The sequence below is a fragment of the Bos indicus genome, chromosome 4 (assembly GCF_029378745.1).
Source record: "Bos indicus isolate NIAB-ARS_2022 breed Sahiwal x Tharparkar chromosome 4, NIAB-ARS_B.indTharparkar_mat_pri_1.0, whole genome shotgun sequence".
Lineage (NCBI taxonomy): Eukaryota > Metazoa > Chordata > Mammalia > Artiodactyla > Bovidae > Bos > Bos indicus.
Window position 1 is genome coordinate 37,940,573 of NC_091763.1, and position 26,875 is coordinate 37,967,447.

Consider the following 26,875-nt stretch of genomic DNA (forward strand, 5'->3'; position numbering starts at 1 on the left):
TCTTTTTTAAATCCTATACTTTTGTTGATTGTTATACAAAGATATTTTTAAAACCTAAATCAACTCCTAGTAATATATATATGTGTGTGTGTGTATATTTAGATGTGTATGTGTGTGTGTGTTAAGCCAAAAAAATCACAGAGTAGTTTTAGGATTTCCTTAAAACTTCACAGTATAAAATGAGTATAACATTACATTATGATTAACAAATATTATAATATTTTCTTATTAAAGTCAAGAGATTCTCTGAGATTGATGTGAATAAAGAATATATATAATTCCATTAAGAGCATATTTTTAAAATAACCACAAAATTAATTTTAGGACAATTACAAGTTTATAGACAGCTTACAGATTACCAAGTAACTTTTACCTTGCTATTTTCAAGAGTAAATCAGGAAATTATTGGTAAACAGCATAGGTATGAGTATGATTGTTTTGCAGAAAGAAAATGAAAATATAGAAAGATTAGCTTTAAAAATCTCATATATTATAAAAGCACATTTTAAATTTTACTATTTTGTTAAAATTTTTATTTAGATCTCCTATGTATCACTATAAATGGCAGTGTGGAGGCTAGAAGTCAGTTGTGGATCCTGAACTTGTAACAGTTCAGTCAATTAAATATTTTGAAATTCTGTTTTAAGTGCATGGATTGTATCAGAAATTAGTAGTGGTAAAATACAATCAAAATGTTGCATGCCTTAATTTATGAGAAGCTATATATTGGTTAATATTAATTCTATAAATATGCATCTCAATGCTAAATAGCTGGTCTACTTTTATAATATATAATATACACTTTAAGCTAAATGTCAAATTTGTGTTTTGCTTTTCTTTTTAAAATGAATGATGCTTTAATATCTGATGTTTGAAATACTTTTTTAGCTTGATCTTCAGAGTAAAGGGTCTATTTTAGGACACATATAATATGGGTATAAGACAACTTATGGAAATGCAGGAGAGCAAAATTTCCATTTATTGACATAGTATATATCATAACTTTTGTTTTCAGTAGAAGTATATATTTAATCACTGGTAAAGCAGTTGTTCACTGTCAGTTATGCAGACCACTTTAGAAAAATCAAAACAATTATTGCAAAAATGAGAGGAACAAAGCAAACAAGAAGGATATATAGAGAGTATTTGGTTCAATTATAAAAAAAGAAAGAGCTAAAAAACATGTCTGTCAGTCTTTTTGCAATCTATTATTTAACCTCAGTGCAATATTTGCCAGTGTTACCTATCACTTCCTTGAAGTTCTTACCTTTCTTCCCTTGAGTTTAATAAAACTGCAACTTTCATAAATGATGCTTTTTACTATGCTTTGCTGGTTTTTCTTCCAGTCTCAGTGGAGCTCTTCTCCAAGAATCTGCCCTCCGTTTTCTTCTTTTCCATATCATCCCTAGGAAATAGCACCTCTAACTCTGGTTTGGTGGTGGTTTAGTCGCTAAGTTGTATCTGACTCTTGTGACCCCTTGGATGACAGCCCACCAGGCTCTTCTGTCAATGGGATTTCTCAGGCAAGAATACTGGGTGCCATTTGGCAGTGACACAAATAGCAATACTGGTTGCTATTTCCTTCTCCAAGGGATCTTCCCTACCCAGGGATTGAACCCAGGTCTCCCACATTGCAGGGAGATTTTCTACCATCTGAGCCACCAGGGAAGGCCTATAACTTTTGTTTAAGTATTCTTTTATATTCTTTAAGATCTAAATCTACAGCTGAGATTTAGATCTGATATCTGCCACTTGTAACTTTAGATATTGAGCACCATGTTACTTCTTAGTTTCTATGTTTTATTTTTTTCATCTGTATAATGAACATAATTATAGATAGCTCAGATGGTAAAGAATTTGCCTACAATGCAGGAGACCTGTGTGGGGAAGATCCCCTGGAGAAGGGAATGGCAACCCACCCTAATATTCTTGCCTTGAGAATCCCATGGACAGACAATGGGGTTGCAAAGAGTCAGACATGACTGATCAACTAATAGTTCACAAGAGTTACAAGGATTAAATGAAATATGTGTATTCACGTTCTCCCAGAACCTGTTTCCCTCCATTTTTAAAACATTTATACTTGTAGATTAGTTTTTCTTAACTACATCAATTCTCTCATTCGGTTTCTTCTGTTGCCACCCTAGTCAACTGTGCAGGCTTATAACCTCTGCATTGCACTGTAATTCCTTCAGGGCAACTTGTCCTCTTCAAATAAATACAAGTAGCCTAGGGAGGAAGTTACATGCTAAATGGAAATCTGTTAAAAATGGGAATTCTGTATTATAGTTCTGTTTTTTACCCAAAGTACACTATGCACACTTAAAAACACAGAAAGCAGTATTTTTTCTCAGGGTAGATTTATTTGGTTCTTTGCAAGATGACATATTCAATCATGCCACTTTTGACTCAGAAGTATTCATTTGATTCAGCTGAGCATTTTAGGCAGTGAGGCTTACAGCTAACTTCCCCGTATAGCGGTTCTGCCTCTGCTATGTTCAAAAGGCCTTAGAACAACTTGTGATCCTGGCATCACCACTGCAACATTGATTCTGGCAGCAATATGAGCAGGTGTGAAAACTAAACATCGCATGTATGTCTGGCCAAACCTTTTCCCTTTTTCTTTCTCTGTTCCTCCCTTCACCTCGGCTCACCTCTGGTGTCACATTCTTACTGTCTGAGAAACACTGAGCAGACTTGATGAGATGAAAATGAAATTCTAGGCAACAGGGATTGACTGAGGTGTCATGGGCTTTTAAAGGTGGCTAAGGTATACAGACTGGGGTAGGTCTCCAGGTAGGTTGGTGGTCTTTCTAGTCAATGCTGGTTGTGAGGTTGCAACCTGGACTCTTGTAGGGTCCATTAGTAAATTCCTCTGTTCTTTAGCACTATAAAAAAAAGAACAATTGTATTTATAATTTTTATTTAAAAGCTGATATTGCCACCTCATGCAAAGAGTTGACTCATTGGAAAAGACTCTAATGCTGGGAGGGATTGGGGGCAGGAGGAGAAGGGGACGACAGAGGATGAGATGGCTGGATGGCATCACTGACTCGATGGACGTGAGTCTGGGTGAACTCCGGGAGTTGGTGATGGACAGGGAGGCCTGGCGTGCTGTGATTCATGGGGTCGCAAAGAGTTGGACATGACTGAGCGACTGAACTGAACTGATTCACTTTCTGTTATTATGTATCCATTAAATTCTAGTGTAGTCCTAGGATTACTGGTGTTTTCATTCCATGAATGAACAGGATAATGGTAATGTTTTTGATGCCTAATATTTAGTAATATTGATATCTTTGCCAGTGTGACTTTCCATACTATCTAGTATCCCGATCTCAATCCCTCATCACCACATATCATCCTTACTAGCTCTAGCACCAGAGACAAGCACATGTGAAAGTTAAACATACCTGAAACGTCTTTCCTTCCCTAGGTCCCATGAGTAACTATAATGAGTCTTCAGATATAGATGGGCTACCTCTGCCTGTTTGCTGGCAGCAAGATAACGCTGAGCAAAAGACTGAACTATGAATGTCTTGAAGGTATAATACACGTTATTGGCATATTGTTGAGTACCAGATAGTGAAGCAGATGAGTAATATTTTACATAAGGAATTAGAGAAACTAAACCACTCTCTGCTTCCTTCCTTTGACATTCTGATTTATATTTGCATTGCTGCGTTTAAAATATTTTTCTAGTAGAGTGATAGTTAAATAAAATACATCCTTAAAAATATTTAATAAAATCAGAAGGAGAACAAGATGGCAGAGGAGTAGGTGGACGTGGAGTACATCTCTCTCCACGGATACATCAGGAATACACCTTCAGACACAAAAGTGCATGCAGAACACCAGCTGAGAGCGAACAGGAGTACCTGACCAGTGGAAAAGAATATATGGAACCACGCAAAACTCAGTAGGACAAAGGAACCAGGGGGGAAAACAGGAGTGTTAGTAGGACTGGACCTGCCCTTGGACAGAGGGGGAACTGAAGCAGGGGTCCAGTCCCCACATCGGGGCAATTGTCTGAATCAGAGGAGAAACATTTAAGGCTGAGAGTTAAACAGCTAATCTGTGGCAGCCTAAATGGAATGAGAATCAGACAGTCCTTGCTGCAGCCATACATACCCCGGACAGGGATGCAAGTCTCCTGGAAGGTGCAGCAGCTGCGAGCGGGAGTTTAGGGATTGTGGAGCAATCCCAGGGCGAGGACTGCTGTTGACTGCAGAGAGATGGATCGAGGGAATGTTAGGGAGGAGATTGTGGTGGTAAATCCCTGTGGAGGAAAGTCGGGCAGCCATGGAAGCAAGGTGACACTGCTGAGTCACGCCTAGGGGGTGGAGCCATCACCATAGCCTCTCTTTCCCCACATGCCAGCATCAGCAGCTGAGCAATAGGGACGCTGGCCCATCAAACATCTGATGCACTGAACTATAGAGTAGGACCCCAGCCAGGGGGTCCCCTCCATGTGCCTGATACACCGAACAACAGAGAAGGACCCCAGGCAAGGGAACCCTTTAAGAGCCTGAAAGGGCAGGGCTATGGAGAAAGATAGGCCAAAGAGGCCTTCTGATCCCCAGCTGCAAAAGGCTCGAGAAAAGAAAACACTTTGTGCTAACAGGGTACCTGCAAGCCAAGCAGCTGTGCCAACTTCACTCTTAACTCACTGGGGCAAAAAAAAAAAAAAAAACTGCCACAGGCAAAAAACGTCTTGTGGCTATGCACACAGGATCACTTCGGTAGTGTCCGACTTTTTGCAACCCTGTAGACTGTGGCCTGCCAGGCTTCTCTGTCAGGGATGGGAGTTTTCCAGACAAGAATAATGGAGTGTATGGGCCAATCAGATCATATCAGTTGCTCAGTCGTGTCTGACTCTTTTCGACCCCATGAATCGCAGCACGCCAGGCCTCCCTGTCCATCACCAACTCCTGGAGTTCACTCAGACTCACGTCCATCGAGTCAGTGATGCCATCCAGCCATCTCATCCAAAGTCGTCCCCGTCTCCTCCTGCCCCCAATCCCTCCCAGCATCAGAGTCTTTTCCAATGAGTCAACTCTTCACATGAGGTGGCCAAAGTACTGGACTTTCAGCTTTAGCATCATTCCTTCCAAAGAAATCCCAGGGCTGATCTCCTTCAGAATGGACTGGTTGGATCTCCTTGCAGTCCAAGGGACTTTCAAGAGTCTTCTCCAACACCACAGTTCAAAAGCATCAATTCTTCGGTGCTCAGCCTTCTTCAAAGTCCAACTCTCACATCCATACATGAGCACAGGAAAAACCATAGCCTTGACTAGAAGAACCTTTGTTGGCAAAGTAATGTCTCTCCTTTTGAATATGCAATCTAAGTTAGTCATAACTTTCCTTCCAAGGAGTAAGCGTCTTTTAATTTCATGGCTGCAGTCACAATCTGCAATGATTTTGGAGCCCCCCAAAATAAAGTCTGACACTGTTTCCACTGTTTCCCCATCTATTTCCCATGAAGTGGTGGGACCGGATGCCATGATCTTCATTTTCTGAATGTTGAGCTTTAAGCCAACTTTTTCACTCTCCACTTTCACTTTCATCAAGAGGCTTTTGAGTTCCTCTTCACTTTCTGCCATAAGAGTGGTGTCATCTGCATATCTGAGGTGATTGATATTTCTCCCGGCAATCTTGATTCCAGTTTGTGTTTCTTCCAGTCCAGCATTTCTCATGATGTACTCTACATATAAGTTAAATAAACAGGGTGACAATATACAGCCTTGATGAGCTCCTTTCCCTCTTTGGAACCAGTCTGTTGTTCCATGTCCAGTTCTAACTGTTGCTTCCTGACCTGCATACAGATTTCTCAAGAGGCAGATCAGGTGGTCTGGTATTCCCATCTCTTTCAGAATTTTCCACAGTTTATTGTGATCCACACAGTCAAAGGCTTTGGCATAGTCAATAAAGCAGATGTAGATGTTTTTCTGGAACTCTCTTGCTTTTTCTATGATCCAGCGGATGTTGGCAATTTGATCTCTGGTTCCTCTGCCTTTTCTAAAACCAGCTTGAACATCAGGAAGTACACCGTTCACATATTGCTGAAGCGTGGCTTGAAGAATTTTGAGCATTACTTTACTAACATGTGAGATGAGTGCAATTGTGTGGTAGTTTGAGCATTCTTTGGCATTGCCTTTCTTTGGGATTGGAATGAAAACTGACCTTTTCCAGTCCTGTGGCCACTGCTGTGTTTTCCAAATTTGCTGGCATATTGAGTGCAGCACCGGTTGCATACCTTTCTACACCACCTGACCTACCTCCTGAGAAATCTGATTGCGGGTCAGGAAGCAAAGTTAGAACAGGACATGGAGCAACAGACTGGTTCCAAATCAGGAAAGGAGTACTTCAAGGCTGTATATTGTCACCCTGATTATTTAACTTATATGCAGAGTCATCAGGAGAAATGCTGGACTGGATGAAGCACAAACTGGAATCAAGATTGCCGGGAGAAATATCAATAACCTCAGATATACAGATGACACCACATTTGTGGCAAAAAGTGAGAAAGAATTAAAGAGCCTTTTGATGAAAGTGAAAGAGGAGAGTGGAAAAGTTGGCCTAAAACTCAACATTGAGCAAACTAACATCATGGCATCTGGTCCCATCACTTCATGGGAAATAGATGGGAAAACAATGGGAAAAATGATAGATTTTATTTTCTTGGGCTCCAAAATCACTGCAGATGGTGACTGTAGCCATGAAATTAAAAGACGCTTGCTCCTCAGAAGAACAGTTATGACCAACCTAGACAGCATATTAAAAAGCAGAGACATTACTTTGCCAACGAAAGTCTGTCTGGTCAAAGCTATGGCTTTTCTAGTAGTCATGTATGGATGTGAGAGTTATACTATAAAGAAGCTGAGCACCAAAGAATTGATGCTTTTGAACTGTGGTGTTTGAGAAGACTTTTGAGAGTTCCTTGGACAGCAAGGACATCCAACAAGTCCATCCTAAAGGAAACTAGTCCTGAATATTCATTGGAAGGCCTGATGCTGAAGCTAAAACTCCAATACTCTGACCACCTGATGCGAAGAACTGACTCATTTGAAAAGACCCTGATGCTGGGAAAGATAGAAGGCAGAAGGAAAAAGGGGTGACAGGATGAGATGGTTGGATGGCATCACCAACTCAATGGGCATGAGTTTGAGTAAACTTCAAGAGTTGGTGATGGACAGGGAATCCTGGTGTATTGCAGTCCATCGAGTTGCAAAGAGTCAGACACAACTGAGTGACTGAACTGAACTGAACTGAATACCCTTCTAGAGCACTATATTTCCTGCTGCTCTAGCCACTAACTCCCCTGAATACCTGATGCTGCCAGAACCCCTGCAACCCAAACAACTGTACCACCTCCACACCTGACCCTCACAGGGCAAACCTAAGTCCTCTGGAACAGCCTCAGGAGCAAATCCCAGTGGAAGACCCACATGTAGAGGTGGAAATAAATTCACAATTGAAACCCAGGGACAGTGTGCCTAAGGAGGAAGACTGAAAACCTTCCCACCAGCTGTAAAAGCTACAGATTAAATCCACATAATCGACTAGGCAGACACTGTGTCTATGGAATATATAAAAGCTCATTTGAGAGCTCCCACAAAAGAAAATGCACTAGTTCTTATCGTTGTGGACATTGGAGGCTAGAACAGACAGAAGTAGGACCAGATTATAATCTGAGCTGCTCCTACAGCAGGTCCAGAGATCAGCACAGTATTGGAGGGCACCCTAGGGAGGTGAGGTGGACTGTGACTCCCAGTGAGGGAAAGGACTCTGACAACAGTAACCGAAGTAAAACATTTATTATTGTGTTTTGACTTGTTCTATAGATTGTTTTGGATTTTTTTCTTTTTTTTTCCCCTACACCCGCCCCCCACCCCGCCCCCAACCCTGGTCTGTTGTAGTTGTCAATTTTATTGACACTATGATATCTAATTTAGCTTTTGAGCTATTTTTTTTTTTTCAGTCACACTTTCTATAGTTGTTGTAAGCCTCTGCCTCTGCATTGGGCTTTTGCAGTTCTGTGGAGTTTTTCTTTTTTTAATTTAAATTTTTAATTTTTTAAACTTACCATTTCTTCTACATTTATTCCTTTGTTTACTTTTCCTACTTTTCTTTTCCCCTTGCAGTTCATCTTTAATGTATATAAATCTTCTTTATCTATCTCTATAAGCTTTGCATATCTATTCTTTCTTTCTTTTCTTTCCTCTTAACACATTTCTTTCCTCTTAAAACACTTTTGTTTTCATTGCTTTATTCCCCAATTGGCACCTTGCTTTAATTTTGTTTTCCTATTTGTGCTTTAGTTAGTTTTGTTCTGGTAGATATAATTCTTGGTTTCCTTTGTTTACAGGGTTAATCTGTTGTATTTTATTTTTGTTGGACTGTTTTGATTTTTCTTATAATTGTATATGTATATGTGTATATTCAGTCACACTTTTTATTGTTATAAACCTCTGCCTCTACGTGGGGCTTTTGCAGTTCTGTGGCGTTTTCCTTTTTTTTTGTTTGTTTGTTTTCTTCTTCCTTTTTTTATTCTTCTTTTTTTATAATTTTAATTGTTAAAAACTATTATATATTTTCTACATTTATTCCTTTGTTTGCATTTCCTACTGTTCTTTTCCCCTTGCAGTTAATCTTTAATGTATATAAATCTTCTTTATCTCTATTTTAACTTTGCATATCTATTCTTTCTTTCTTTCCTTTCCTTTCAACATATTTGTTCATTTTATTTTCATTGCTTTATTCCCCACTTGGCATCTTGCTGTTGTTTTGTTTTCCAGTTTGTGCTTTAGTTAGTTTTGTTCTTAACTGGTAAATATAATTTTTTATTTCCTTTGTTTGCCAGGTCAATGTACTGTACTTTATTTTTGTTGGACTGTTTTGACTTTGCTCATGGGTGTATATGTGTATGTGCATATTCCATTATTATAATTATTATTTGCCTGATTTTGTAACTGCCATTTGTCTGGGGTTCATCGTTGGTTTCTTGTTTTGGGATATTTGTTTTAATCTCACTTAATGCCATAACAAACCACTTGTGGAATCTTCGTTCCTGACCACAGATCAAGCCCTGAGCCTTTGGAATGGGAGCACTGACTCCAAAACCCTAGACTACCAGAGAACTAACCCTAGGGAATATTAAATAGTGAGAACTCACACAAAGGAAACCACTTAAATACAAGACCCAGCATCACCCAACCACCAGTAGCACCTTGTGCAGGACACCTCATCTAAACAACAAACAAAACAAAAATACAAACCCAATCATCAGCAGACAGGATTATGACCTCACTCAGCCTTGACCATCAGAGGAAAAACGAACACCCACCAAAAACAAACAAAATACAAAAACAAACAAACAAACCTAAGCTCAGCACAAATCTCACCCTACACAAACCACTGGACCAACCTTAAGAGGGCAAAAAACCAAAAGGAAGAAAGAAGTCAACCTCAAAGCCTGGGAAAATGAGATCTCAAACACAATAAGTTAAAAAAACAATGAAAGGCAGAGAAATACTAAAACAAATGAAGGGACATGCTGAAAACACAGAAGTCCAAGTAAATAAAGAGGAAATAAGCAAACTACCTGAAAAAGAATTCACAATAATGATAGTAAAGATGATCAAAAACCTTGAAAACAAAATGGAGAAAATGCAATAATGAATTAACAAAGACCTAGAAGAATTAAAGAATAAACATAAAAAACACAATTTCTGAAAAATACTCTAGAAGGAATCAACAGCAGAATGTCTGAAGCAGAAAACGAATCAGTGAGCTGGAAGATAAAATGGTGGAAATAACTTCTGAAGAGCAGAATAAAGTAAAAAGAATGAAAAGAACTGAGGATAGTCTCAGAGATCTCTGGACAAGATCAAATGCACCAACATTTGAATTATAGGGGTCCCGGAAGAAAAAAAAAGAAAGGGTATGAGGAAATTTTTGAAGAGATTATAATTGAAAATTTCCCCAACATGGAAAAGGAAATAATCAAGTCCAAAAGGAACAGAGAGTCCCATACAGGTTAAATTCAAGGAGAAACATGCTAAGACACATGCTAATCAAACTAACAAAGACTGAGCACAAAGAAAGAATATTAAAAGCAGCAAGGGAGAAGCAACAAGTAACATACAACAGAAACCCCATACACTTAACAGCTGATCTTTGAGCAGAAACTCTGCAGGCCAGAAAGGAATGACGGGATATATTTAAAGTATTGAAAAGGAAAAATCTACAACCAAGATTTCTGTACTTGGAAAGGATCTCTTTAAAAACTGATGGAGAAATCAAAAGCTTTTCAGACAAGCAAAAGTTAAGAGAATTCAGTACCACCAAACTAGCTTTACAACAAATGTTAAAGGGACTTAAATAGTCAAGAAATACAAGAAAAGGAAAAATCTACAAAATCAATGCCAAACAACTGAGAAAATGGCAATAGGAACATATATATCAATAATTACTTTAAATGTAAATGGACTAAATGCTCCAACCCAAAGACACAGAGTGGGTGAATGCATAAAAAAATAAGACCCATATATATGCTGTCTACAAGAAACCCACTTCAGGCCTAAAGACACATATATACTGAAAGTCAGAGGATGGAAAAATGTATTACATGCAGATGGGAAGCAAAAGAAAGCTGGAGTAGCAGTCCTCATATCAGACAAAAAAGACCTTAAAATAAAGAAAGGAAGGAAGGACATTACATAACGATCAAGAGATTAATCCAAGAGGAAGACATAACAATTATAAATGTCTATGCACCCAACATAGGAGTACCTCAGTACATAAGACTGACAGACATAAAAGGAGAAATTGATAGTAACACAGTACTAACAGACATAAAAGGAGAAATTGATAGTAACACAATAATAGTAGGAGATTTTAACACCCCATTCACACCAATGGACAGATCATCAAAGTAGAAAATTAATAAGGAAATACAAGTCTTAAATGATATATTAGATGAGGTGGATCTCATTGATATCTTCAGGACATTCCATCCAAAAGCAGAAGAACACACCTTTTTTTCAAGTGCACATGGAACATTCTCCAGGTTAGACCACATCTTGGGTCACAAATCAAACCTCAGTAAATTTAAGAAAATTGAAATCAAATCAAATCATATCTTCTCCAACCACAACACTATGAGATTAGATATCAATTACAAGAAGAAAACTGTAAGAAACACACACACGGAGATTAAACAACACATTTCTAAATAACCAACAGGTTACTGAAGAAATCAAAAAGGAAATCAAAAAATTTCTATAAACAAATGAAAATGAAAATACAACAGCTCAAAACCTATGCAATGCAGAAAAAGCAGTTCTAAGAGGGAAGTTTATAGCAATACAATCCTACCTCAAGAAACAAGAAAAACATCAAATAGACAACCTAACTTTACAGCTAAAACAACTGCAAAAAGAAGAACCAGAAAAAAAAATGAAAATTAGTAGAAGGAAAGAAATCATAAAGATCCGAGCAGAAATGAAAGAAACAATAGTAAAGATTGCTAAAACTAAAGCTGGTTCTTTGAGACAATAAACAAAATTGACAAAACTTTAGCCAGACTCATTAAGAAGAAAAAAAAAAAAACAGAAGAATCAAATCAACAAAATTAGAAATGAAAAAGGGGAGGTTACAACAGACAATTCAGAAATACAAAGGATTATAAGAAGCTATGATGAACAACTATATGGCAATAAAATGGATAATCTAGCAGAAATGGACAGATTCTTAGAAAAGTTCAATCTACCAAGACTGAACAGAGAAGAAATAGAAATTATGAACAACCCAATTACAAGCACTGAAATTGAAGCTGTGATCAGAAATCTCCCAAAAAGCAAAAGCCCAGTACCAGATGGCATCACAGGAGAATTCTATCAAACACTTGCTACTGCTACTGCTAAGTCGCTTCAGTCCTGTCTGACTCTGTGTGACCCCAGAGACGGCAGCCCACCAGGCTACCCCATCCCTGGGATTCTCCAGGCAAGGACACTGGAGTGGGTTGCCATTTCCTTCTCCAATGCATGAAAGTGAAGTCGCTCAGTCGTGTCTGACTCTTAGCGACCCCGTGGACTGCAGCCTACCAGGCTCGTCCACCCATGGGATTTTCCAGGCAAGAGTACTGGAGTGGGTTGCCATTGCCTTCTCCTATCAGACACTTAGAGGAGAGCTAATGCCTATCCTTCTAAAACTCTTTCAAAAAATTTCAGAGGAAGGAGCACTTCCAAACTCATTCCATGAGGCCAACATCACCCTGATACCAAAACCAGACAAAGACAACAACAAAAAAAGAAAACTACAGGCCAGTATCACTGATGAACATAGATACAAAAATCCTCAACAAAATTTTAGCAAACACCTCAAAAATTCAGCAACACCTCAAAAAGCTCATACACCATGATCAAGTTGGGTTTATTCCAGGGATGCAAGTATTCTTCAATATACACAAATCAATCAATGTGATATACCATGTTGAAAAGTTGAAAGATAAAAATCATGTAATAATCTCAATAGATGTATAAAAAGCCTTTGATAAAATTCAGTACCCATTTATGATTAAAACTCTTTAAAAAAATGAGTATAGAGAAACCTTCCTCAACATAGTAAAGCCCATATATGATAAAAATACAGCAAACATTATTCTCAATGGTGAAAAACTGAAAGCATTCCTGCTAAGAGCAGGAACAAGACAAAGGTGTCCACTTTCACCACTGTTATTCAACATAGTTTTGGAAATCCTAGCTACAGCAATCATAGAAGAAAAAGAAATAAAAGGAATCCAGATCAGAAAAGAAGTAAAGCCTTCACTATTTGCAGATGACATGATACAGTACATAGGGAGCGCTAAAGATAGTATCTGAAAATCACTAGAGCTAATCAGTGAATTTAGCAAAGTTGCAGGATACAAAATGAATACACAGAAATCACTTGCATTTCTATATACTAACAATGAAAATCAGAAAGAGCAATTAAGGAATTAATCCCATTCACCATTGCAACAGAAAGAATTAAATATCCAGGAATAAACTTACTTAAGGAGACAAAAGAACTATACACAGAAAATTATAAGACACTAATGAAAGAAATCAAAGATGACATAAACAGATGGAAGGATATTCCATGTTCCTGATAGGAAAAATCAATATTGTGAAAATGACTATACTACCAAATGCAATCTACAGATTCAATGCAGTCCCTATAAATTACCAATGGCGTATTTCACAGAACTGAAACAAAAAATTTCACAATTCATATGGAAACACAAAAGACCCCAAATAGCCAAAGCATTCTTGAGAAAGAAGAATGGATCTGAGGAATCAACCTTCCTGACTTCAGATTATACTACAAAGCTACAGTCATCAAGATAGTATGGACTGGCACAAACACAGAAATATAGACCAATGGAACAAGACCAAAGTGCAGAAATAAATCCATACACCTAGGGGTACCTTATTTTTGACAGAGGGGCCAAGAATATGCAATGGGGCAAAGATAGCCTCTTCGATAAATGGTGCCGGAAAAACTGGAGAGCTACATGTGAAAGAATGAAGTTAGAATACTTCCTAACACCATACACAATGATAAACTCAAAATGGATTAAAGACCTAAATGTAAGACCAGAAGCTATAAAACTGTTAGAGGAAAACACAGACAGAACACTTGATGACATAAATCCAAGCAAGATCCTCTGTGACCCACCTCCTAGAGTAATGGAAATAAAAATAAAAGTAAACAATTTGGACCTGATTATGCTTAAAAGCTTTTGCACAACAAAGGTAACTGTAAGCAAAGTGAAAAGACAACTCTCAGAGTGGGAGAAAATAATAGCAAATGAAACAACTGACAAAGGATTAATTTCTGAAATATACAAGCAGCTCATATAATTCAGTGCCAGAAAAACAAACAACCCAAGGAAAAAGTGGGAAAAATACCTAAACAGACATTTCTCCAAAGAAGACATACAGATGGCCAACAAAAACATGAAAAGATACTCAACATTGCTCATTATTCAGTTCAGTTCAGTTCAGTTCAGTCGCTCAGTCATGTCTGACTCTTTGTGACCCCATGAATCGCAGCATGCCAGGCCTCCCTGTCCATCCAACTCCAAGAGCTCACTCAAACTCATGTCCATTGAGTCCGTGATGCCATCCTGCCATCCTCTGTCATTCCCTTTTCCTCCTGCCCCCAATCCTTCCCAGCATCAGAGTCTTTTCCAATGACTCAACTCTTTGCATGAGGTGGTGAAAGTACTGGAGTTTCAGCTTTAGCATCATTCCTTCCAAAGAACACCCAGGGCTGATCTCCTTTAAAATGGACTGATTGGATCTTCTTGCAGTCCAAGGGACTCTCAAGAGTCTTCTCCAACACCACAGTTCAAAAGCATCAATTCTTCGGCGCTCAGCTTTCTTCACAGTCCGACTCTCACATCCATACATGACCACTGGAAAAACCATAGCCTTGACTAGACGAACCTTTGTTGGCAAAGTAATGTCTCTGCTTTTGAACATGCTATCTAGGTTGGTCATAACTTTCCTTCCAGGGAGTAAGTGTCTTTTAATTTCATGGCTGCAGTCACCATCTGCAGTGATTTTGGAGCCCAAAAACATTAAGTCGGACGCTGTTTCCACTGTTTCCCCATCTATTTGCCATGAAGTGATGGGACCAGATGCCATGATCTTCGTTTTCTGAAAGTTGAGCTTTAAGCCAACACTTTCACTCTCCTCTTTCACTTTCATCAAGAGGCTTTTGAGTTCCTCTTCACTTTCTGCCATAAGGGTGGTGCCATCTGCATATCTGAAGTTATTGATATTTCTTCCAGCAATCTTGATTCCAGCTTGTGCTTCTTCCAGCCCAGCGTTTCTCATCATGTACTCTGCGTATAAGTTAAATAAGCAGGGTGACAGTATACAGCCTTGACATACTCCTTTTCCTATTTGGAACCAGTCTGTTGTTCCATGTCCAGTTCTAACTGTTGCTTCCTGACCTGCATACAGGTTTCTCAAGAGGCAGGTCAGGTGGTCTGGTATTCCCATCTCTTTCAGAATTTTCCACAGTTTATTGTGATCCACGCAGTCAACGGCTTTGGCATAGTCAATAAAGCAGAAGTAGATGTTTTTCTGGAACTCATTATGAGAGAAATGCAAATTAAACTACAATGAGATATCACCTCACACTGTTCAGAATGGCTATCATCAAAAAGTCTGCAAACAATAAATGCTGGAGAGGGTATGAAGAAAGGGGAATGCTCTTGCACTATTCGTGGGAATGTAAATTGATACAGCCACTATGGAAGATGGTATGGAGATTCCTTTAAAAAGTAGGAATAAAACCACCATATGACCCAGCAATTCCACTCCTAGGCATATACCCTGAGGAAACGAAAATTGAAAGGGACACATGTATCCCATTGTTCATTGCAACACTATTTATAATAGCTAGAACATGGAAGCAACCTAGATGTCCATCGACAGATGAATGGATAAAGAAGTTCTGGTACATATACACAATAGAATATTAATTGGCCATAAAAAGGAATGCATTTGAGTCAGTTCTGTTGAGGTGGATGAACCAAGAACCTATTATACAGAGTGAAGTGAGTCACAAAGAGAAAGATAAATACTGTATTCTAACACTTATATACAAAATCTAGAAGAAAGGTACTGAAGAACTTATTTACAGGTCAGCAATGGAGAAATAGACATAGGGAATAGACTTATGGACATGGGGAGAGGGGAGGAGAGAGTGAGATGTATGGAAAGAGTAACATGGAAACTTACATTACCATATGTAAAATACATAGCCAACAGGAATTTGCTCTATGGCTCAGGAACTCACACATGGGCTCTGTATCAACCTAGAGGGATGGGATGGGGCGGGGATTGGAAGGGAGGTTCAAAAGGGAGCGTATATATGTATACCTATGGCTGATTCATGATGAGGTTTGACAAAACAAAAAAAATTCTATAAAGTAATTAACCTTCAATAAAAAATAAAATACTTAATAAAATAAGAATATTTAATAATCAATGATTGTTTCAAACCATTCAAAAATTTCCCATGGACAGGCAGGCATTCCTATAAAAAAGAAAGAGATGTATATGTATATATTTATGTGTATTTGTTTTTTTAATATAAATGGATCTCAGGTTCAACATATTAGACCTCAATCTTAAAGTCTACGAGTGGCTATGGGACAAAGAACAACTTAAATGACTTGCTTTAAAACAGATCCTTCTGGTCACTGCCATATTGAGGAACTAAGTCTTTCTTAAATGTCTGTTTGATTTTGATGTTTTTTATTTATGCCTACTAATTTCAGCCTACACTGTAACAGATAATTATCATCCAGGTGTGAATTGTGTTTGTACTGTCCTTAAAGATTTGGTCCATTTTCCTGTTTTCCATATCTATCTGGCCTGTCATAGGCCACAGTAAATTCTACTGCATTTAGGTTGCTACCTTCCTAATCCTCATTTTATCATCTTACCTTAATTACATCACTTGACTGAATGAGGAGTTATATTTGACTTTATATTATAATGTACTTAAGGAGAAGAGAATCCTGGGAAACACAGCTCAGCTTAGAAAAGTTTACATCTTGCAGAATCAACACATTGATTCTTGCCTGCACACAGAACTTCCAGTACTGCACCATGTTCTGCTGCATTGTATTGATATGAGGGTTTAACACCCATCACCTGTTTTCATTCTCTGTTGTCCAGTGGTATAAGTCCTATTCCTGTACATTTCAGGCTCCCTAGCCTGTGAGATTATTCTGTCTTTGAATATTATATTCACAATGATGCTTATGTTTAAAATTGGGATTGATTTTTTATTTATCTTGTAAAATGTTTGATAAAGTTTTATTCAGCTGTGCTAAGTCACTGTCATATCCGGCTCCCCACGACCCCATAGACTGCAGCCCACCAGGCTCCTCCCTTTATTCAGCTATCGTATGCTTTAAATAACCTGTCTTCTAAATGTGTGTAACTTTGTAATTTTAACATACATAAAATGACTGTATTGAGGTGTATTAAAAATCTTCAAAATAAATCTTATTTTGAAAGTCAGTCACACATTTCCTGAAGGGCTGACTAGTAACTAAGTTACACTAAAAAGGAATTTTTTCATTGATGTAATTATTCACACATACAAAGTAAATAAACACCTCTTGTAATAAATAATAAAATAAACTCTATAAAAGCAGAGGGATAAGAACTGATTAAAAACCTAAATTTGGTATCCATATAAATGATAAATATTTAAACTGTTGCTTATTTTCTATGTTAAACATATAAATATCAACCTAAAGTGTAGTACACTAGAATGATTAATCACAAATAGAAATGCCATGAATCTGCAGGTAAGTCTTATTGAGACTTCCATTTTTTCTAGAGCTGAATTAGCTAAAGTCAACATAAATATGTATGATTACTCTTCACTTCAGTTTATTATTGGTTACCAGTGACAAACCAGCTGTGTCCTTAGAGTTTTCTTTTATACACTTTTAACAGAATACTTGATCACACTGGAAGGTGATCAGGTATACTAATGTTTCTGATTGAACCCAAATCAGGTAACTTACTTAAGTCAAAAACAGTTTTAGTGAGGTCATTCTCTCTCTCTCTCTCTCTCTGTCTCTCTCTCACCAGTTAGAAAAAAAAAGAGAGGAAGAAAGGGAGGGATGTAGAAAAGGATAGAAAAGAAAAAGAAGAAAGGAAGGAAGATATTGTAAGGAAAAAAACCCTGTTTAGTTCTTTTATATTTAATATAAAATACATATTTATTTTCATATATTTCTGAAAGGAAACTAAGCCCCTGATTTCCCTCAACAAGTTCTGTCAAAACTGTATTACTGTAATTATTCAGAAGTATTTTAATTAGTACATGTGTATTTATATATTATTATGTAATGGTATTTAAAACATTGAACACTCAGAGATTACTTTCTTAGTTTAGGAAAATACTTATTAATTGTGGTGAAAAGGTGACTAGAAAAATGATCCTGCTTTATTCAAAGAAAAATGGACACAGAAAAATGTCAATCAAAGTGTGCAATTATAATCCCAATAATTTTATTTTATAATTTTACACCCTGGTATAGTATACATGATTTTAGTTGGCATCTTGCTATTTATGGAAATGTTTGTTAATATAGCTTTACATTATACAAAAATGTACATTATATAGAAATTTACAGCAAAAGAGTAAAATAGACTTCATGCATTTAGATATGGGATTGGGGGGCAGGTCTTACAGATGTAAACATAAAAGTAGAGATGGATAGGACATGCTGCTGCTGCTAAGTTGCTTCAGTTGTGTCCAACTCTGTGTGACCCCATAGACGGCAGCCCACCAGACCCCCCGTCCCTGGGATTCTCCAGGCAAGAACACTGGAGTGGGTTGCCATTTCCTTCTCCAGATAAGGACATGACCACTGATCAATTTAGACCTAAGAATGATAACCCCTATATAGGTTCCTAATAGTACAGATTTTCTACTAGGTTTCATTATTGATTTTCTACCCTACATATCAGTAATTCCATTGAAAATTGATATTTAAATCATCTACTTGGTTTTTTCTTAGTTTTCATGTAAATATTAATATTCTAATACATTCTGAGAAATTTCTTATATCTACATATGAAGTAAATGAGGAAGAGCCTCAGCCAGTCAGTTATATATATTGACTATGAGTTACTCTTATTTCAGTGATTATAAAAGGAACAAAAGTAATCCCATTCATTTTTTGGAGGGACAAATTTTTTGGAGGGACAAAGTAATAGAAATATCCAAACACATTATTGCACACACTTGCAAATGTAGTCTTATAAATGATTACAAGTTTTTAATATCCTGACTTTGTAGTCTGAACAATTTATTGTATAAGCTGAAGGAAAAAAAGTGAATCCACCATGAACTCAATCATTTTCCCTTTTAAAAGTAACAAAAGTAACTAAATTAGAGATTTAATAAGCAAAAAATCTGATTTTTAGAATGTCAAGTTGAAGACTGTGTGGGCCTTGGGTAAATAAAACACCCTAATGCCAAGACTGTAGGGGGCATAGAAGAAAGCGACAAGTTGCAGGTGATGTTGTTCGCCAATTTGTGGATTTGTCAGTAAGTAAAATAGTGACTTCTAAACAAATTATCAATGTAATTATTTCTCAGCTTTAAAAAAAATAACATTCTGGATGACAAACAGATAAGCAGACCAGCAAAAATATGTGTAAATTTTTTGTTGTTGACTCAGAAGCTTCATGGTAGCCAGGAAAGTCAATGGCATTATAGTAGCAATCCCCTTGATTACTTGGTTTTCCTTTACAGAATTTTAAGTGGGGTCACTCAGGATCTACTTAAACACTTCTATTGACAAAAAGTTTATGAGTTTCTGAATCAATCTAGTTGATTCTTTAATGAAAAATTCATATTAAGATAATATTAAGATTTCTCTGACACAAATATGATTGCTCATGTAGATTTGGGGACCATCACTTCTCTACCATTTAAAGTCTAACATCAGACTTTCAACCTGCTGCAGGTCTTATTATCATGCTTCAGAAAAAATTCTTAGAAAAATAAATAGGCAAGCCTGAAGTTCTGAGATTTTCCTTAATGGTATTGTTGCTATAGTTACAGCTGAAATGTTATATAAAGCAAATTGCTTATTGATAGAAAAATGCTGAGTAGCACAGCAGAATCCCTTTTTTGGGTAAAACTGCCTTCATTTCCTACTCTCCTCTTAAGATTAAATGGTTTTTTAGAGTGTTGTTTTGAAGCCCTGATGATTTGATGTTAAAATAAATGTATTTTATTAACATGTACTAGGTGGCAAGTGGATATATTTTAATGCATTGTGATCAAAATGGAGTTATTTTTCATATACTTTATCAGAATTGTTCCTATTTGGATGTGAATTTTGATATTCTGGATATTAACATTAAGGCACTAAAAAATGTGATTGGTTTCATAGTATAAATATATATAAATGACATATACAAATACATCCTTCTGAATTTAATACATTTAATAATAATATAGATGAAATGTAAACTTTCATTATATTTATGCCATTAGAAGATACTTACAGTATACTGAAAATAAAATATATTTTTAAAACACAGGAATACAAATGGAAATGGTCTGAGAGCATCCATAATAATGACTAGTATGTTTATAAAAAGCCTCCATAGGATCTATTTGTTCTATTTTTCTATGTAATAAACTCAGTAATATAATAGAAATGCCTTCAATGTATACACATATATAATATACAATATATCATGTTATATGTAAAATACATCTTCTGATTGTCTCACTGTCTTTATAAGGAAATAGCTCAGAGATAAAACCATAACATCTGATATTTAACCTTAAGGCAAAATATGATTAGTCATGTGTGTCACCACTGTAACAGTTATAGAAAGAGTTAGTTCTATGGCAATATCTTTTCAGTTATTAAAAGTCATATGTGGCAGTGATATATTATGAATTTTAATATAATTTTAGAAATCTTACTTAATTCTTCAGATTGCTCCTGAACTAGAAACATTATGAATATTAAATAATATTGTGTCTAATAATGTGTGGCTATTGAGAAACTAAGATTGTACATACGTATTTTTGAGCCCAGAAAATTAATACTTTTAATTAGGTTCCTGAATACAGTGATTTTAAAAAAGTCTTTGGGATTATTTGTGATAAAAAAGCAAAAAAGAAATAATTGTGAAAAACAGATTTTTACATTTTCTTATGTGGTTGTAGAGTATTTTTCCAAAATGTTTTTTTTTTTAAAGAAAATTTTTCTAGTAATTGTGTTTATATTTAATGATGACTGAATAATGATGACCTGTATTGACCTAAATGAATTTTCTTGTGAAAATTAGTTTTTACTCATTTTCTTCTTCATCAGAATTTGATCGCTTTTGCTTTTCTCATTTCTAGTTTGGATTTTACCCTAATCTCTGCCTTTTCCTATCTTTTCTTTTAATAAACAAAATTTAAATTTACATGTTTAAAGAAATACATAATTCTTGATGCAACTAATAGTGTTTTTTTTTTTTTTTCTTTTCAATCCTTTATTGAATTTATAACTTCCTCTGCTTGCTAAATTTGTTGGTACTCTAATTTGGGTTCTAAGGGCTTCCCTGGTGTCTCAGAGGTAAAGCAATCTGCCTGCCACTGCAGGAGACACGGGTTCAATCCCCTGGTTGGGAAGATCCCCTGGAAAAGGAAATCGTAACTCACACCAGAATTTGTGCCTGGGAAATCCCATGGATAGAGAAGCCTGGTAGGCTATTGTCCATGGGGTCGCAAAGAGTGACACAACTTAGCAACTAAACAACAATCTGAATTCTAGGGCTGCAGAAAGAAGAGACACACATGTGAGACCACCAGTTCAATGTTTCTAATTGGTGAAAAATTACTCTGTGTGATTTATAATTTATCAAATTCCATATGTTGTAAATGAATTCATCAGATAATCCTTTTAAACCATAGTATCCTTTCCATCTTCCTTAGTTTTTTCCCTTGCATATTATACTTATATTTAACCCACATCTTTTTTCTTCTACTTGAGTGTGAGTTCATGATTGAATAAGCCTTGCACATATAATTTCCCCAGGGTATATAAATAAAAATAGATAAAAATAGACTGGATATCTACAGAATAGCTATGTAAGTGAATGCTATTGTCATAATTATTTGACATAATACTAGCATCAGTTTCCGAATTAATTTTGGTGACAAAGTGTAAGTTAAAAAAAAACGAGCTTGGCCTTATGATATTCTTCAAAATGCAAATCAATCATATAACCAAGAGACCAAGTGTGGCAACATCATGTTAAAATTAATTACAGACAGTAACAATTAAAGATACTGGGTGTAGGGAATTCCCTTACAGTCCAGTGGTTAGCATTCCATGCTTTCAGTGCAGAAGGCCCAAGTTTAAGCCTTGGTCAGGGAACAAGACCTCACAAGCTGCATGAACAGGCCAAAAAACAAAAAAGATACTAGGTTTAACTGAATCGGGATGGGAATTTGAGCAAAACAGAGAGTCAAGGAGGCTCTCAACAGGTCATTTTTCTCTTAGACTAGTGCTGTTGCCTTTGCCTTTGATTTTAGTAGGGGTGGGTTATCACTGCTTGTAGCTTTATCAAACATTTTAAATCAGGAAAGTGAAGTGTTTTTTGTGACATAGTAGATTAAATAGATGAAACCCTTTATCCTCTTATGTAAATTTTCAAATGTATGAAAATAATGAGTGTACTACCTTGAAATAATCACTCTATTTTCTCAACAGATTTTCCTTTTAATGAGAGCTGTGTACCATTTTGGTATCACATACTGTTAATATAACTAGCAAGAGATGACAACTTTGTAAGAATAATCTGTCCCTAAAACTCAGATAAAGTTATCATGCTTTTATAATTGATAAGAATTTCCAAACATGTATTTCTGGAATGTTAAAAAACATCCTAACTTATTTACATTTGGACCTGCCCTGACAGGAATGCATAGCACACACCTGCATTTGGCTTTTAGAATCCATATGACAAAACAGCACAATGGTACAGCTATTTGTGTCTATTTTTGTTTTTTAAAATGTCAGTTTCTGAATGAAAATATTGTTAAGATATGACCCCACCAAGGAGTGGTTTTTAAAACCTCAACACTGATTAAGATTGATTTTCTGTTGACATTATGGAAGTACTTCCTCTAGGGATTCTTCAACACAACAACTGGAACTTTTAGAATTGGACATAAGGATCAAATCAGATTCTTTCATAAGACTTTGTATAAAGTTACTATAAAAAGAAGCCACAACTCACTTTATTGCTGCTTAGAGTTGAAATTAAGAAAGAAATTGGTACTGGATGATCATAACACACAAAGTAAAGTGACCCATAATGCATACTAATGTTTTATAGACAGCATTTTATCTGAAAATAAATAACTGACTCAGGTCCTTACTGTTTTAGATAATCAAGTAAGAATTATAACAGCTTACAAGTTGCAAAACAGTCATTATTATTAAGCAACATTTTTGTTTCTTTAAAGAAATTGAAAACTGAAGAAATGAATCTTAGTTGTCTAATAATATTCTAGGACAATAGTGATTTTTGTCTCTAAATAATTGAAGTTATGCTACTGGAAAGAATGATCCAATATGAAGAGCAATTTGAAATTACCTCTCAGAAAACAGTACAACATACAATCACAATATTGTTTATGTGACTCTCCACCTGTGTACTTTAAAGGATAGGCATTCATTAAATGGTAACAGTTAGAAGCTACATGTATAACCTTAATTTCTTACATTTTAATAGGTATAATGTAAGAAAAAGCACCCCATACATCAATAAGAAGGAAATTCTGCAACATTATCGGTCTAGCAATCTCTCTCCCATGTGATCATTTATGTGTGTTATGAGAGGATGGTTCTCAGCCTTTAGTTTGCAAAAGAATTCACCAACAGGTTATTTAAAAGGTGGATTCTCCTTCTCCTATCCCAGATTTCTGCTAAAATTATATTGGTATAGTTACTAAAATTTATATGAGTAAGGACTACTTCAGGAGATTTGGCTCAGGTGGCCCATGGATTCCGCTTAGGAACAGAAGTGGTATAAAGAACTATGTTAGTCAGCAATTGAGAAAACTGGGGGGAAAGATATCAAACAGTTTTAATTTGTGAATGCTTCTTGACACAATTGCATAAAAAATGTAATTATTATTAAAAATAACATTTTTTAATCTTAAGTCAGATAGAGTTATATACATGTGATTTTTGAAACTTCTACATGTGCCTTGTTATCTTCTGCTCGGGTAGATAGAATTACATTTGATCCAAAACAAAAGATAGGAGATTATAGGCTAAGTCTTTTAAAACTTACTATTAATTGGCTCTGAAAAGAAGACTACTGTAATTTAATAGTTTTTGAAAAAATTTATGATAGGAACACTAATTTTGAAGGTATGAGGCTTAAAAATACTTGTATTTAGAACAAATGCAGATTTTTTTTTAACCAAAAAAATGATATTTCCCTAGTCTGTCTTTGATGCGGGCTTCCCTAGTGGCTTAGTGGTAAAGAATCCACCTGCAAGGCAAGAGACTTGGGTTCGATCCCTGGGGTATTTGATCCCTGGGTCGGGAAGATCCCCTGGAGAAGGAAATGGCACTCCACTCCAGTATTTTTGCCTGGGAAATCCTATGGAGCCTAGAAGGCTACACTCCATGGGCTTGCAAAAGAGTCAGCTAGGACTTAGCAACTAAACATCTTTGATACATTTTTTTTTTTTCTTTTTATTATGAGGCCAATTAGATGCTAATCCCTAAGGATTCTTCCTATTCTTTAGATTTCAGGCAGTCTTTTTGCAATGTTCTTTTAAAAGTCAGTTCTATTGATTCAGAAAACAATGACCTACCTTCTCCATATATAAAAAAGCAGCCAGAAATTGTCAAGTGCTCATCTTGGTAAATGTACCAAAACAGATGTATTATAGTTAATCTTTTAATTTTGCTTTATTTACAGATTCAAGAATGGCTTTGTTTAAATTGCCAAACCCAGAGAGCAATATCAGGACAGCTGGGAGACATGGGCAAAATGCCTGCTACACAGGCGGGACCAAAAGCCTCGCCTCTGCCTGTCCCTGCAGAACAACCATTTCAGGAAACAGCAACGCCTGCCCCAGTAAAAGTGAAAAAGAAGCAACAAGAAGAAAAACCTGAAGCTGAAAAAACCATTTCAGAAAAGGTAAAAGAAACACCTTCAGGTGAAAAAATTCCCCCTAAGGAAACCATAGATCAAATCCGAGAGGAGAGTAAAGGAGAGAAAGACAAAACTTCAGCCCCTCAAGAAAAAAAGTCACCCCCTGAAGACAAAAAACCACCTTCTGAAGACAAAAAGCCACCTTCTGAAGACAAAAAGCCACTCCCTGAAGAAAAAAAGCCACCTCTTGAAGAAAAAAAACCAACCCTTAAAGACAAAAAGCCGGCTCTTGAAGACAAAAAGTTAGCCCCAGGAACGAAAGCATCGATTCTAGAGGAAGAACAGAAACATGACTTACTTAAAACTCAAGTACAAATTGCTGAAGTTAAACCTGAAGGCGGAGTGCCTCCAGAAGCAGTGGAAGAAAAGAAACCGCCAGTGATGGAGGTGGAAGATTTACCAGCCAGCGCACCTCGGCGTTTGCCTAAAGAAGATGATGGGATGACTCAAAAAATGAAAGTGCAGCCACAGGCACCAGGCATGGCAAAGCCTGATCAGACGGAATCTGGAAAGGAAAAAACAGTAAGTTATGTTTCTTACCTCATTTTGCAGTTTTACACCTGTAATTTACTAATGTCTACCTAAATGTACACCAAATGCTTAATGGTGATTTTGTAAGTAAAAGCTTTCAACTAGGTGCATTTTCACAAAGAGTCAGTAGCATTCAGAAAAAAATACTAACATGAAATCAGTATCCCCCTTTCATGTGAAATAATGTTTGTCTTGAAATTTTTATTTACTTAGCCACTTGGTTAAGCAAGACTCAACTTCTCACTTGAAAATCTTTTAAGATGTTTTCAATGATAAAATGATTAAATAATTGTGATTTTTTAAAAAGTACAGCCAAAATTCAGAAGAAACATTTTTTCAAAGTTACTTTAGTATTGAGTGTATGCAATATAATGTATTTAGTTCAGAGTTTTATTCAGTTTGTTTAATATTGAAGGTTTATTTATAATCCAAGCATAATCTGGAATACATATTATTCTTTACATATTATTCTTCTTTTTCGTTTTCTTTAATGGAAACTTTTAAGGGTTAATAGTCCATCCTAACCCAGTTTAGTTGTTGTTTTGTTTATAGTTTTAACACACGGTTACTAATTCATCTCTGGTATATGGTACATCACTCATAAAATAAATCCTGGTCTTCCTTTGTTATTAATTCATAAGTTTATCAGAGCTAGAGAAAACAGATGCCTGTGTATTCTCATTCTAATGGCTAGATCTAACTCCCCCCACCCTCACCCACTGCTTCTCCTAGCTAACTACTTTGCAGAAATAGATTCTTTTTACTATTTCTTTTTTTGTGAAGCTGTCCTTGGCTGTCTTTCTGATCATGCTTTATGAGTTCTACTTTGACTATCTCTGTGACTTTCTCTTTTCCCATCTCTATGTGATGAGGTTTTTCTTTGAATTCTGTCTTCTTTCCTCTCAGGGGAGCCACATGAACATATATTTCCTATTTCCTAAATCTTGCTGTGTACCATCTGTCTCTCTTGAGTGTTGGACCTGCATTTTCAAGTACTGAGTAGATCATTTCTCTTCAGAAACTCATGGTAAAGTGGAACTCAGTGTGTTCATATCATATCCAACTCTCTGTAGAAGCAGTTTCTGTTTCTGATAATGGCTTCATCCTTCATCAGGTCTTTAGTCTCCCAGTCGCTAATCTTTAGGGTAGTCTGAGGTTTCTTCTTACACACTGGGCTCTCCACATCACGCTTCTGTCTCTCTGCTCCTATTCCTAAGGACAATATCCTACTTATGGCCTTCATAATCTTATATCAATGACTTGAGGAATGTAATTACTAGTCAATAGGCCTTCTGTATTTCCTTTCTCTAGGATATAATTATCAAATTATTATTTTCCAGAGTTCAGACAGTATAACTCTGTCACTCGGATATTTCTAATGATTCTCTATTTGGTTTTAATTTAAATAAGAAGTATCCAAATATTTTGTTGATGCTACTTTTTATTTTACAAATTCATCACTTTTAATCATCTCTACTTTTCTTTAACAACCTCAGTATGTGTATACTTATTTCTAAATTAAACCTCTGCACTATATTTTCAATATAGATATT

At 36.2% G+C, this 26,875-nt stretch overlaps 1 protein-coding gene across 8 annotated transcripts in view; it reads left to right on the forward strand.

Moving 5' to 3' along the window:
* The window catches only part of PCLO (piccolo presynaptic cytomatrix protein), a 398,862-nt gene that overhangs the window by 168,155 nt on the left and 203,832 nt on the right, over window positions 1-26,875 (forward strand). For all 8 annotated transcript variants that reach the window (XM_070787660.1, XM_070787662.1, XM_070787664.1 and 5 more), the window contains exon 4: window positions 24,555-25,313. In XM_070787660.1, coding sequence (XP_070643761.1) covers window positions 24,555-25,313 — 759 coding nt within the window. The remainder of the gene's footprint in view (window positions 1-24,554; window positions 25,314-26,875) is intronic.